At 43.6% G+C, this 13,465-nt stretch overlaps 1 protein-coding gene across 1 annotated transcript; it reads left to right on the forward strand.

Moving 5' to 3' along the window:
- The first annotated feature begins 579 nt into the window (after positions 1 to 579).
- On the forward strand, positions 580 to 1,233 carry LOC119408199 (putative claudin-24). Its single transcript, XM_037675037.1, has one exon. The coding sequence runs from the start codon at positions 580 to 582 to the stop codon at positions 1,231 to 1,233; it is 654 nt and encodes a 217-aa protein (XP_037530965.1).
- The last annotated feature ends 12,232 nt before the right edge of the window (positions 1,234 to 13,465 follow it).

The raw sequence follows: 13,465 nt of genomic DNA on the forward strand, positions 1-13,465 counted from the left end.
AAGCACCCGGACTGATGAATGTGATAAGTTATATTTTGATTGTCGCTAAAACTTGTTGTCTTTGTTCTTGTTTAATTTTTCTTTTTCAGAAATCTGGTTGTATTTTATAGTTATGTTGATGTTTTATATCTGAATCCAGTTTCTTTGTATGTGTACAGACTAATAATTTACTTGTTTAATGCACTAACATAAGAAATAAAAATATATACATCTGGAAGGCCAATTTTCCTGTGTAAAATGAATATTTTCCGGTCTGTCCTTAATGACATCTCATATGGTTTGCAGTTCGGTCAACTGTTTGACAATGTCCATCTCTGCCTGGACCCTTCTGCCCATTGGCACAGCAGCAGGAGCAGACGGATCACAAAGGGGAGGGCCAAGCTGGCCCTTTCTCCTTTCTGCCACAGAGGATGTGTGCTCCTCCAAGAGGGAGCTGTTTGTGAACGAGCTCCCTGAACCCGAGCAATCCAGCTCTAAACATCAGGTGCTTTGCTTTGACAAGAAGAATCCTTTTCTACCCTCAGCCGAAGAAGAAGAACTGTTGTGGCTCTTTCAACCATGGAGGCTGGAGAGGGAAACATGGGCACGTCCGCCTGCGCTCTGGAGTTGCTGGGGATGCTGTTCTATGTCGGGGCATGGCTGTGCGCCTTAGCCACCACCATCTTACCACAGTGGCTGACTAAATCCACATCGCTGCTGCCTGTGGAGAGCTACAACCAGGGCCTGTGGGAGACCTGCGTGGTCCAGGATGTTGGAGGCATGGAGTGTAGGTCTTACGACAGCCTGCTGGGCCTTTCCAGCCACCTCATGCTGGCCCGCATCTTCATGTGTTCCTCCCTGGCTGTTGGTGTGCTGGGAATCCTTGTGGCCACACCTGGGCTGTCCCTGGTCAACAGCTGTAGAGGTTGTGGCGGCTCTCAAACCAAGAGGACTATAATAATCACAGGGGGGGTGCTGGGGATAATTTCTGGAGTGCTGTGTCTGATACCTGTCTGCTACACGGCTCATTTAGCTGTGGTCCATTTCTTTGATGATAAAGTACCGGATGGGGTGCCTCGGTGGGAATTTGGAGACGCATTGTTCTGTGGCTGGGCGGCGGGGTTCCTCCTCATCATGGCTGGACTAATCATGGTCACCTCCTGTACGTGTTTACAGGTGGAGCCGCAACCCATCATGCAGAGGAGGTACCAGGTGAAGAGCACCGACCTCAGGAAAAACTTTGAGTATGTTTAACTGAGGAGTTAGGATGGACACCTGTAGAGCTGCACTTCAGCTTTCATGATCAAATCCAAGATAATGTTTATTGAAAAAAAAAGGGGTTAAGTCAATATAATTCAAAAACTTCCAATCAGATTTTACATGTTCAGAAAAACTGCTGTACTAAGTAGAAATCTTTTTTTTTTTTTTTTAGATAAATGGTATTAGACAACCATCTATCCATCCATTATCTTTACCTGCTTCTTCCTTTTCGGGTTGTGGTGGTATAAGACATTTATTCTGAAAAGTTTTCAGATTTTTTCACTGAAACTAAAAATGAAAATGCCTGTTCTGATTGTACATTACTCTCAAAGCCAAACATTGTTTCTTGAAGAAATAATTTTTCTGTGACTTGTTTGTTTAACTTGTGTGCAAAAGATGAACAATAATGTTTTTGCCTGCGTCTGTGTTTGTTTGTCTGTTAGTACAATATCCCTTGAACCACTGGATGGATTTTAATGAAACAATCACAAAGTATGAACATCTACAACTCTTTAACTTTTGGAGTCAACATGATGTAAGATGGCTGGCACAGCTAACAGACCTTAGAAAACACAAAAGTAGCTATAAGCCTATTCATTTCAAAGTTATTTAGCAAAAAATAGCTGTGAGTCATCCTTAGCTCGTACTCTGAGCACTAATTTATCACACAATATTTTAGCTTAAAACTTTGTCTTTACCTATGGGTTGTGTTGTCACCCAAAGAGATGACAAAATATTAAATAGTAATTGTCCCATTTTGATATGTAGTTTTTCATAAAATGAGCTAGATACCATATTTTTTTAAAGTTTATTTTGGAAAAATTATCAGTATTTGATTTATTCTCTGTTATTGAAGATGTTAGTTTAATATACAGGCCCTCATTTCCTTGTTCACCTTCAGACGGCTGTCTGAGGGGGGTCAGGGACTAAATAAACCCCCGTCTTGGTTTGTCAGGCGTGTCTGCGATGGTGGAAACACAGTTTGAGACTAATTCCATCAGATTTCCTGGTTACTCGCTGAGCTAAGCTGTGTTTAATGAATGCTTTAATGGTCGGCGGGTACTGAGAAGAATGCAGAACAAGTTGACATAAATTACACAAATTTGTATGAGGTCAGAGTATGTCACCTGCTCTCTGGTGTCCAGGACGGTCTGTGTCATTTCCATGCACACAGGTACAGTGCAGATAATCTTGTTGTATGGGAGGAAGATGGTTTACCAACCTTCACATTGCATCAGTGGGACTTTCTGCATAGTCAGCCCCTACAGAAGTTAATAAGAGGTAATGATGCTGTCTCCTGAGAGGCCGGAGGCATGCCAGAATTCACTCTTGAGTGCCCAAGAGTGGTTCTGTTGGCCCTTCGAGAGCCACAGGAGCGTAGATTGAGAGGCCTTGCGGTAACATCTGAAGCTATACAGGCTTCAAGACAGCTAGAACTTGTGTCAACAAAGAAAAATAAATAGAGATTTGTGGATTGTTGCAACAAACAGGAAATGACACACAGTATCTTCAAAGTGGATTTTTTCCATGATAAAATGTCTATCTCAACCTTGTTTTAGAAGTTCGTGTGCATGCTATTTTAGAAACATTTATACCGCTCTCAATTTTGTTTTATGAAGTTATTTACAAATAACAAAGTCCATGCTCAATAATCCAGGTATGCAATCCAACATTTTTCAGTCAGATCATCAGGACAGTTTCTTTTTTTTTTGCTGAAACGTTTCGCCTTCGATCCAGAAGACTTCATCAGTCAAGGAAACACACAACAAAACTGATTCTTCCCCCAACAGCTTACTCCAAAGTGGAACAAACCAGTTTTGTTTGTGATAAGATGGTCTCTTTGGTACGCCCCCCCCCCCCCCACACACACACTCCATTGCCGGCCCTCTTCCTTGTTGACAGTCTTGTCAAACTGATCTTATCACAAACAAAACTGGTTTGATGACTGATGAAGCCTTCCGGATCGAAGGCGAAACGTTTCAGCACAAAAAAAGAAACTGTCCTGATGACTTGACTGAAAAATGTTGGATTATTTACAAATAGTTTATTAGTTATTTGCAACTTCCAGTAATTGCAGCAGCAGTTATTTGATAGTTTTTGATGCAATTCTAGGTAGGAGTTCCAAGATGGCCGTGCACAGAACAGTTGCAGCTTCACAGGCTCCTGGTACTATCCCAGTTTTTAGAAGTTTTGATATTGACTCTGTGCCTGACTCCGCACGATTTATGCGTGTGAACTATAGCCAAACCGGAATGATGAGAATAAGAGCGGATTTGCCACGAAATATAGCAAAAATCAGCAACAAACTCAAAACTACGCTCGGCAGAATACAGATCTTAAAGTCATCTACCTGGAAGCTGCAGCAGAGGCGTTCCAAAAGGCAGAAGAGGAAGCGCTGCTCCCGGCTTAAGAAGAGAGGACGCCGGGTGGGGGTTCTGGTGAGGCTACAAGCTAATGCTAAAGCCGGAAAACTCCTGATGCCATCTCTCTTTCTGTCCAACGTCCGCTCGTTGGACAACAAGATGGATTTCCTTCGTCTGAGAGCAGGCGCCTCAGAAGAGATGTCAGAGTCAGAGATCCTTTATTGTCATTCACCCATCATGTGGTACATGTGGTGGAGCGAAATTATGTACACAGGGTCCCAGTTACATCCAACAATAAAATGTTTAAGAAAAAACAGTAATAAGATCTAAGATATGAACTAAGAAAAACATCAACTAAATATTCACTAAGAACTCAAAACATAAAAACATTGAACATCAGCATGAACATGAACATGAGACTGTGTGAGCAGATGTGCACGCATGAACACATCAACATTGAAACAGATCAGCAGCAACATGAAACAGATCAGCAGCAACATGATGTGATTTTCACAGTGATTATTCTAGTTAGAGATTCATGAGTCTAACTGCCTCAGGGTAGAAGCTGTTCCTCAGTCTAGTGGTTCTACACTTAATGCTTCTCAACCTCCTTCCTGAGGGGAGTGGGGCAAAAAGTGTGTGTGCTGGGTGAGTGAGGTCCTTCATGATGCAGGTAGCCCTTTCCTGCATCTAGAGGTGTAGATGTCTGTGATGGTGGGGAGGCTGACTCCGACAGTCTTCTGTGCAGCCTTCACCATTCTCTGCAAAGCTTTACTTTCTGCAGCTGTGCAGCCTCCATGCCACACGTTGATGCTGGAGCACAGGATGCTCTCCACTGCACACCTGTAGAAGGAGGTGAGGACTGAGCTTCCCAGACCAGCTCGCCTCAGCCGTCTGAGGAAGTAGAGTCTCTGATGAGCTTTCTTGATCAGGCTGGTGGTGTTGTTGCTCCAGCTGAGGTTGTCATTCATGTGTACACCCAAGTACTTGCAGCTGGAGACCACTTCCACCGCAGATCCTCTTATGTTCAGGGGGTGTAGGTGTTTTTGTTCCTTCTGAAGTCCACAATCATCTCCTTTGTCTTCTTCACATTGATGTGAAGGTTATTTTCTTTGCACCAGCTCTCCATGTGTTCCACCTCTTGCCTGTAGCTGGACTCATCATTGTTTGTGATGCATCCCACCACCGCTGTATCATCTGCAAACTTTACAATGTGACAGCCTGGATGGGTAGCTGCACAATCATACGTGAGCAGAGTAAACAGGAGGGGGCTCAACACACATCCCTGAGGAGAGCCAGTGCTGAGGGTTATGGTGGAGGAGGAGAGGTTGTGGATCCTCACTAACTGTGGTCTTTTTGTTAAGAAGTCTAGTACCCAGTTACAAATGGAGGGGCTTGGTCCTAGAGTGGATAGTTTGTCCATCAGGGTTTTGGGGGATCATGGTGTTGAAGGCGGATGTGAAGTCCACAAAGAGCATATGGACGTAAGAGTTTTTCTGCTCCAGGTGGTTGAGCGCAGTGTGGACCACAGAGGAGATGGCATCCTCTGTTGATCAGTTCTCACGGTATGCATACTGATGAGGGTCCTCGTTGATGTTGTTGGTTGTTTTGATGTGAGTCATGACCAGTTTTTCGAAGCATTTAGCAACTATTGGGGTGAGGGCCACTGGCCGACAGTCATTCAGACCAGTTACTGTAGAGTTTTTTGGGACTGGGATGATGGTGGCAGTCTTCAGGCAGGTGGGAACTGTCTCCAGGGTAAGTGAGGTGTTAAAGATGTCTGCCAGTGCCTCGCAGAGCTGATCGGCACATTCCTTCAACACTTTTCCGGGGATGTTGTCTGGGCCAGTTGCTTTGTGCGGATTAATCCTCCTGAAAGCACTCCTTACTTCGGCTGAGGTCACGCTGAGATGCTCTTCATTCGGTGGTGAGGTGGGTCTGGTGCTGGGTGGTCTGTTCAGGTCTTCAAAACGTGCATAGAACTTCTTGAGGGCATCAGGCAGAGATGAGTCTTTGGGGCATTGTTTGCTCCTTCCTTTATAATCTGTTATGCACTTAATGCCCCTCTTCATCCTCTGAGGGTCTTGTGAGATGAATTGACCCTTGATCCTCTGTGCATATGTGGCCTTGGCCTTCTTAATACCAGCAACCAGCTCTTTTCTTGTCCTACTCAGCTCCTCTGAGTTTCCAGACCTGAAGGCAGTGTTCCTGGCTTCCAGCAGGATGCGCACTCAGCCAAGGTTTTCTGTTTGGGTAGCTTTTAACATTTCTGATAGTGGAGATGGTTTCAGTACATGTACTAATGTAACCCAGAACTGAGGATGTGTATTGGTCAAAATCAAGCAAACCTCCATTTTCAGCAGCTTCTCTGAAAATCTGCCAGTCTGTTCGGTCAAAACAATCTCTCAGTATGGGGCCACTGTCCTGGATCCAACATTTAACTTTCTTTTTTACCGGTCTGGAGCATCTCAGCAGGGGCATGTAAGCCGGAGCCAGGAAGATTGAGATGTGGTCTGACAGTCCTAGGTAGGGGCAGGGTTCGGCTTTGTATGCATCTTTTACGTTCGTGTAAACACGGTCCAGCGTCTTGTCTCCATGTGTTGGAATTGTCACATGCTGATTAAAGCTTGGAAGACAGTCCTTTAGATTCACGTGATTAAAGTCTCTGGCTACAACGTAAAGAGATTTGAGGTGTTTGCTCTGCAACGAGCTGATGATATCATGTAGCTCCTACAGTGATTCATTAACATTAGCATCCGGAGGAATGTAAACAACCGTGATGAAAGTCACTGTGAACTGACGTGGTAGATAATGTGGCCAACATTTCACTGTTATTTGCTCCAAAGCATTAGAGCATGAGCTATTTACAACAGTACAATTGGTGCACCAACTTTTACTCACGTAAATGCATACTCCGCCTCCCCGTGATTTCCCCATTAGCTCGCTGCAGCGGTTCGCTCGAAAAAAGAGTCTGCCATCCAGCTGGAAGACTGTATCCGGCATTTTGCTTGTAATCCATGTGAGGCAAAGCACCACACACTTCTTCATCTCTTCTGAGGCGCCCGCTCTCAGACGAAGTAAATCCACCTTGTTGTCCAACGAGCAGACGTTCGACAGAAAGAGAGACAGCATGGGGAGTTTACTGGCTTTAGTGTTAGCTCGTAGCCTCACCATAACCCCCAAGACAAGATGATGAAGTGTGCGGTGCTTTGTCTCACGTAAACATGGATTACAAGTGAAACACCGGATGCAGTCTTCAAGCTGGATGACAGACTTTTTTCCGAGCGGACTGCTGCAGCGAGCTAATGGAGAAATCACGGGGAGGCGGAGTGTGCATTTACGTGAGTAAAAGTTGGGGCACAACCTGTACTTTTGTAAAAAAAAAACTCATGCTCTAAGGCTTTGGAGCAAATAACAGTGAAATGTCAGCCACATTATCTACCCTGCAAGTTCACAGTGACTTTCATTGCCGTTGTTTACATTCCACCGGATGATAATGCTAATGACGCCTTGTCGGAGCTACATGATATCATCAGCTTGTTGCAGAACAAACAGCCTGAGGCTCTTTACGTGGTAGCCAGAAACTTTAATCACGTGAATTTAATGGACTGCCTCCCAAGTTTTTACCAGTATGTGGGCATACCAAAATGTGGAAACAACACGCTGGACCATGTTTACACGAACGTAAAAGATGCATACAAAGCCGAACCCCGCCCCCACCTAGGATTCTCTGATCACATCTCAATCTTAATGGCTCCTGCTCACCTGCCCCCGCTGAGACGCTCCAGACCGGTACAAAAGAAAGTTAAATGTTGGATCCAGGACTGTGGCCCCACACGGAGAGATTCTTTTGATCAAACAGACTGGCAGGTTTTCAGAGAAGCTGCTGAAAATGGAAGTTCGCTTGATCTGGACCAATATGCATGCTCAGTTCTGGGTTACATTTAGTACATGTACTGACACTGTCTTCATCATAAGATATGTTAAAAGTTACACAAACAGAAAACCTTGGCTGAATGCAGAGGTGCACATCCTGCTGGAAGCCAGGAACACCGCCTTTAGGTCTGGAAACTCACAGGGGCTGAGTAGGACAAGAAAAGAGATGGTTGCTGGTATTAAGAGGGCCAAGGCCACATATGCACAGAGGATCCAGGGTCAATTCACCTCACAAGACCCATGGAGCATGTGGAGGGGCATTAAGTGTATAACAGATTATAAAGGAAGGACTGAACAATGCCCCAAAGACCCATCTCTGCCTGATGCCCTCAAGAAGTTCTATGCATGCTTTGACGACCCGAAGAAATAACCCAGCACCAGACTCACCTCACCACCGAATGACGAGCATGTCAGCGTGACCTCAGCAGAAGTAAAGAGTATTTTCAGGATTAATCCGCACAAGGCAACCGGCCCAGACAACATTCCTGAAAAAGTGTTGAAAGAATGTGCCGATCAGCTCTGTGAGGTGCTGGGAGACATCTTTAACACCTCACTTACCCTGGAGACAGTTCCCATCTGCCTGAAGACTGCCACCATCATCCCAGTCCCAAAAAGCTCTACAGTGACTGATCTGAATGACTATCTGCCAGTGGCCCACAACCTGATAGTCGCTAAATACCTCGAAAAACTGGTCATGACCCACATCAAAACAACCATCAACATCAATGAGGACCCTCATCAGTATGCATACCCCAAGAACAGATCAACAGAGAATGCCATCTCCTCTGTGGTCCACACTGCGCTCAACCACCTGGAGCAGAAAAACTCTTATGTCCATATGCTCTTTGTGGACTTCACATCCGCCTTCAACACCATGATCCCCCAAACCCTGATGGACAAACTATTCACACTAGGACTAAGCCCCTCCATTTTCCACTGAGTACTAGACTTCTTAAAAAACAGACAACAATCAGTGAGGATCCACAACTTGTTAAAGGGCGGGTATGGCTGAGTGGTTTAGCGCAGTCGTCCTCCAATGCAAGAGTTGGGGGTTCGAATCCACCAGCAGTCACATGCTGAAGTATCCCTGGTCAAGACACTGAACCCCTCATAGCCTCTGATGTGTGTCCCATCAGTGTATGAATGTGATAAAGCTCTGATTAGTCTCTATAGCATGAACTGTTCAATTAGCTTTATAGAGATCTAATAAAGTGCTGTATGAATGGGTAAATGAGGCACAGATTGTAGTGTAAAGCGGTTTGAGTATCTTGAAATAAGATAGAAAGGTGCTATATAAGTACAGTCCATTTACCATTTACGACTTCTCCTCCTCCACCTTAACCCTCAGCACTGGCTCTCCCCAGGGATGTGTGTTGAGCCCTTTCCTGTTTACTCTGCTAACGTATGATTGTGCAGCTACCTATCCAGGCTGTCAAATTGTAAAGTTTGCAGATGATACAGTGGTGGTAGGATGCATCACAAACAATGATGAGTCCAGCTACAGGCAGGAGGTGGAACATCTGGAGAGCTGGTGTAAAGGGAATAACCTTCACATCAATGTGAAGAAGACAAAGGAGATGATTGTGGACTTCAGAAGGAACAAACACACATACACCCCCCTGAACATAAGAGGATCTGCGGTGGAAGTGGTTTCCAGCTACAAGTACTTGGGTGTACACCTGAATGACAACCTCAGCTGGGGCAACAACATTTTCAGCCTGATCAAGAAAGCTCATCAGAGACTCTACTTCCTTAGGCGGCTGAGACGAGCTGGTCTGGGAAGCTCAGTCCTCACCTCCTTCTACAGGTTTGCAGTGGAGAGCATCCTGTGCTCAAGGCCGGATTAACCATATGGGCAACTGGGCAACTGCCCAGGGCCCCATGATCTCTAAGGGGCCCAGGGCTGTGAGGGCACAAGCAGAATATCTGGTTATCTCCTGCTTTACTTGGAGTCCTGCGCTGCGCAAAGAGACTGCTGTGCTTCCACTGCATTTGGGCAGCCCCTCCTCCTCCCAGCGGCGGCTGCTGCAGCTCTTGTTTTTTTTTTCTTCCCCAATTGGATCCTCGACAGCACGACCTGTCAATCAACTCAGAAGGCGTGTCAGTAACTGACCAATCGACAACCTCAGTTTGTCCCAAGGTAAACGCCCCTTACCTGCTGACAAGCCCATCAGGTTTTTTTTCTTGAGAAACATTGTTTTAATTAAAACAATAAGTTTGTATCTATTGTAAGATGATTTTAGCAGTTTTGCAGATTTTTAATCTTCTTAATGAAGAATAGTATGACTTAAAATTGTTCATCAAACAGGAAGGAAGACTTATTATCCCTCCTCTTACAGTGAATGGGGTACTTTGTTATAAGTACAACTATATTAATGGCATCAGAGAAAGCTGAGCTTAAGTTATCCACATAAAGTAAAATGACATCAGCATGAAAAGAGGGAGTGTTAAGTTTGAGATTATTCCAGTTTCTTATGTCTGACCAAAGACATTAAAAAAAATTGCTCGAGGGATTCATCTTGTGATTTACAAAAGGCAACAAATCAACCTCAAAATTTAAATCTTCTTTGCAGAAACATGGCTACAGGACATATCTTGGTTATTATTTTAAAATGATTCTCATTCACTTTAGGAGATTTAGGCCATTTGACAAATTTAGAATGAGCAGAAGTCGTCATGGTTTTATGATTTATACTGGGAGGTTTCTTGAAGGAATCTTTGTTACACTCAGTAAATCCTTTGTCACAAACATTCATTGATAATCTTATTTCATTTGAAGTCAACTAAGTTACAGTCATTTAATTTTAATGTGGGCATCAAATCATCACCTTTGAATATATAATATTTTTAATTCATTGAATCAGCTGTTGGTCAGGTTACTTCTTGTTGTGTCATTAGCTCTAAAATAGTTACTGGATCAAGTGTTTACTTCCATCCTTCTGCGGGGGTAGCAGCCTAAGTAGGGAGGTCCAGACTTCCCTCTCCCCAGACACTTGGACCAGCTCCTCCAGGGGAATCCCAAGGTGTTCCAAGTGTTTACTTGTGTAGGTAAAACTAGATGTTAAACAACCATAAAAATACACCAGAATGCAGGAAATGCCATCTACTTTATTCAAAATTTTCTGGGGGAGGACCCCCCCATCGGTGTGTCCCACCACACACACATTGTAAATGCTTCTGACACCAGTGGCCAACACGTTACTTAACAAGCACACATATGGTGTCATGTGGTGTTCAAAGTGCGTTCAACTTAATTCAGTCTTGAGGATTTGTGTCAATGAGCATTTGGAGTTTTATACATAAAAATACACTTGATAGTTAGAATTTTAAGTATATTTACTGTATATTATGGTAATTTATTCTGTATTTTGCCAGATTATAGTGATTCTGGGGTTGTGATGATGGGGCCCTTGAAGATTGTTGCCCAGGGTACAGCGAAGTGTTAATCTGGCCCTGCATATGCTCCAGCATCAACGTGTGTCATGGAGGCTGCACAGCTGCAGAAAGAAAAGCTTTGCAGAGAGTGGTGAAGGCTGCACAGAAGATGTTGGAGTCAGTCTCCCCACCACCACAGACATCTACATCTCCAGATGCAGGAATAGAGCCACCTGCATCATGAAGGACCACACTCACCCAGCACACACATTTTTTGCCCCGCTCCCCTCAGGAAGGAGGTTAAGGAGCATTAAGTGTAGAACCACTAGACTGAGGAACAGCTTCTACCCTGAGGCTGTTAGACTCATGAATCTCTAACCAGAATAATCACTGTGAAAAACCATATCATGTTGCTGCTGATCTGTTTCATGTTGCTGCTGATCTCTTTCATGTTGATGTGTTCATGTGTGCTCATCTGCTCACAGACTCATGTTTGTGCTGCTGTTCAAGGTAATGTTTTTATGCTACTAGTGCTTAGTGTATATTTAGTTGATGTTTTTCTTAGTTCATATCTTAGATGTTATTACTGTTTTTCTTTTACATTTTTATTGTTGGATGTAACTGGGACCCTGTGTACATAATTTCATTCCACCACATGAGGTGCAAATGACAATAAAGAATCTCTGACTCTGACTCTGAATGTTAGACAATTTTTGATTATATAACAATTTAATGCAAAAAAAAAAAAAAAACTGACGATGATGTTAGGGTTTGCATGAGTTTGCAGTGAATGTTTGACATTAAGGTTGTTTTAAAATAGCAGCAATCCATTTTGGTCTTAATCAATCAACATTTATTTATACAGGTAAATCCCATTGAGCCTCGAGGACTCATTTACAAGAGAGACCGGATTTCAACAAAGAAAGATGACAACAATGGACAACAGCAACAACAATAAACAGTTATAAAAAAAAGCATACTACAGTTTTTTTTTTTTTAACAAATAGGATGGCTAAAAGGAAAAGGTAACAAAACAAAAACAGCTAGATTCCAAGACAAATGTAGAAAACTAACAACAGGAACATGTCAGCATTGGTCCCTGCCAGGTGTCCAACAGATTCTTAAAGACACTTAGAGAGGTCAAGGTCGAGAGCTTCAAATCTTTTTGTAAGATGTTCCAGGAAACAGGAGCGGAATAGGAGAAGGCCTTTTTGCCTAGTTCAGTCCTCATTTAGGGAACACTGCAGGTAATAATGTCTTAAACTAGCTGTTAGCTTGTTAATCAGATCAGAATAAAACTATTCATCTCCAAACTGAGGTTGTTCAAAGAGTTATCTAGAACAGGTAAGATAATAAATGTTCATAAATTTTCTATAGGACCCATTTCAAAATATCTGAACTATTCCTAGCACAGACAGCTTGTATAACTAGGATTTTCAAAATACTTCTTATACAATAATCTTTAAAGCCAGGGACAATTCTAGACTCTGCCCTTTAGGGGTGTTTAGCCCCCAGTGCTGACACTGGCTCTTGGCTTGAAAAACGTGGTGGCCATTGGTGTCAGAAGCATTCTTAATGTGTGTGTGTGTGTGTGGTGTGGGTGGGGGACACACTGGTGGGGGGGGTATGGGAGTCATCTCCACAAAATTTTGAATCAAGTAGATGCCATTTCCTGCATTCTGGTGTATTTTAACGGGTTGTTAAACATCTATGTTTACCTCCATAGGTAAACACTTGACTCAATAACTGTTTTAGAGAGCTCAGCACAACAAGAAGTAACACTGAGCTAGCGGTGTGCAATACAAACATGCTAGCTAAGGTGCTATAGATGTACCGTATTTTTCACTGTATAAGTCACTTTTTTTGCATAATTTGCATGCCCTGCGACTTATAGGCTGAAGCAACATATTTATGATTTTTTTTCCCATATTCATAAACCAATTTTTGGATGAGATATTACCGCTTTCATTCATTCTGACTGAAAAAATTGAACACTACCATTTTTTAGCTGCTAGATGGCACCAGCGTAGTAAGGCATACCTTTGTATCATGTAATAGGTAAAAGTGGCTATAATGACAAATTCAAAAAAGTTCAAGACAAAAACATCCATCCATCCATCCATTATCTTTACCCGTTTATTCCATTTTGGGTCACGGGGGTCGCTGGTGCCCATGTCCAGCAATCACTGTGTGAAGGGCGGGGTACACCCTGGACGGGTCGCAAGTCCATCACAGGGCCACATAGAGACAAACGAGACAAACAACCATTCACTCTCTCACTCACACCTAGGGACAATTTAGAGTTACCAGTCAGCCTAACATGCATGTTTTTGGTCTGTGGGAGGAAACCGGAGTACCCGGAGAAAACCCACGCATGCACGGAGAGAACATGCAAACTCCACCCAGAAAGGCCCCTGGACCGGGGTTTGAACCAAGGACCTGCTCGCTGAGAGGCAGCAGCTCTACCAGTTGCGCCACCGTGCTGCCCAAGACAAAAACAACTGGACTTTATTTATTATACTTTACTTTATACTTTATTGATTTTGTCTTGA

The sequence above is a fragment of the Nematolebias whitei genome, chromosome 3, assembly GCF_014905685.2.
Source record: "Nematolebias whitei isolate Nwh7 chromosome 3, NemWhi1, whole genome shotgun sequence".
In the NCBI taxonomy this organism is placed as follows: Eukaryota; Metazoa; Chordata; class Actinopteri; order Cyprinodontiformes; family Rivulidae; genus Nematolebias; species Nematolebias whitei.

Bases quoted from the DNA above. Each gene is read 5' to 3' on its own strand.
- LOC119408199 (XM_037675037.1), top strand. From the start codon at position 580: ATGGGCACGTCCGCCTGCGCTCTGGAGTTGCTGGGGATGCTGTTCTAT.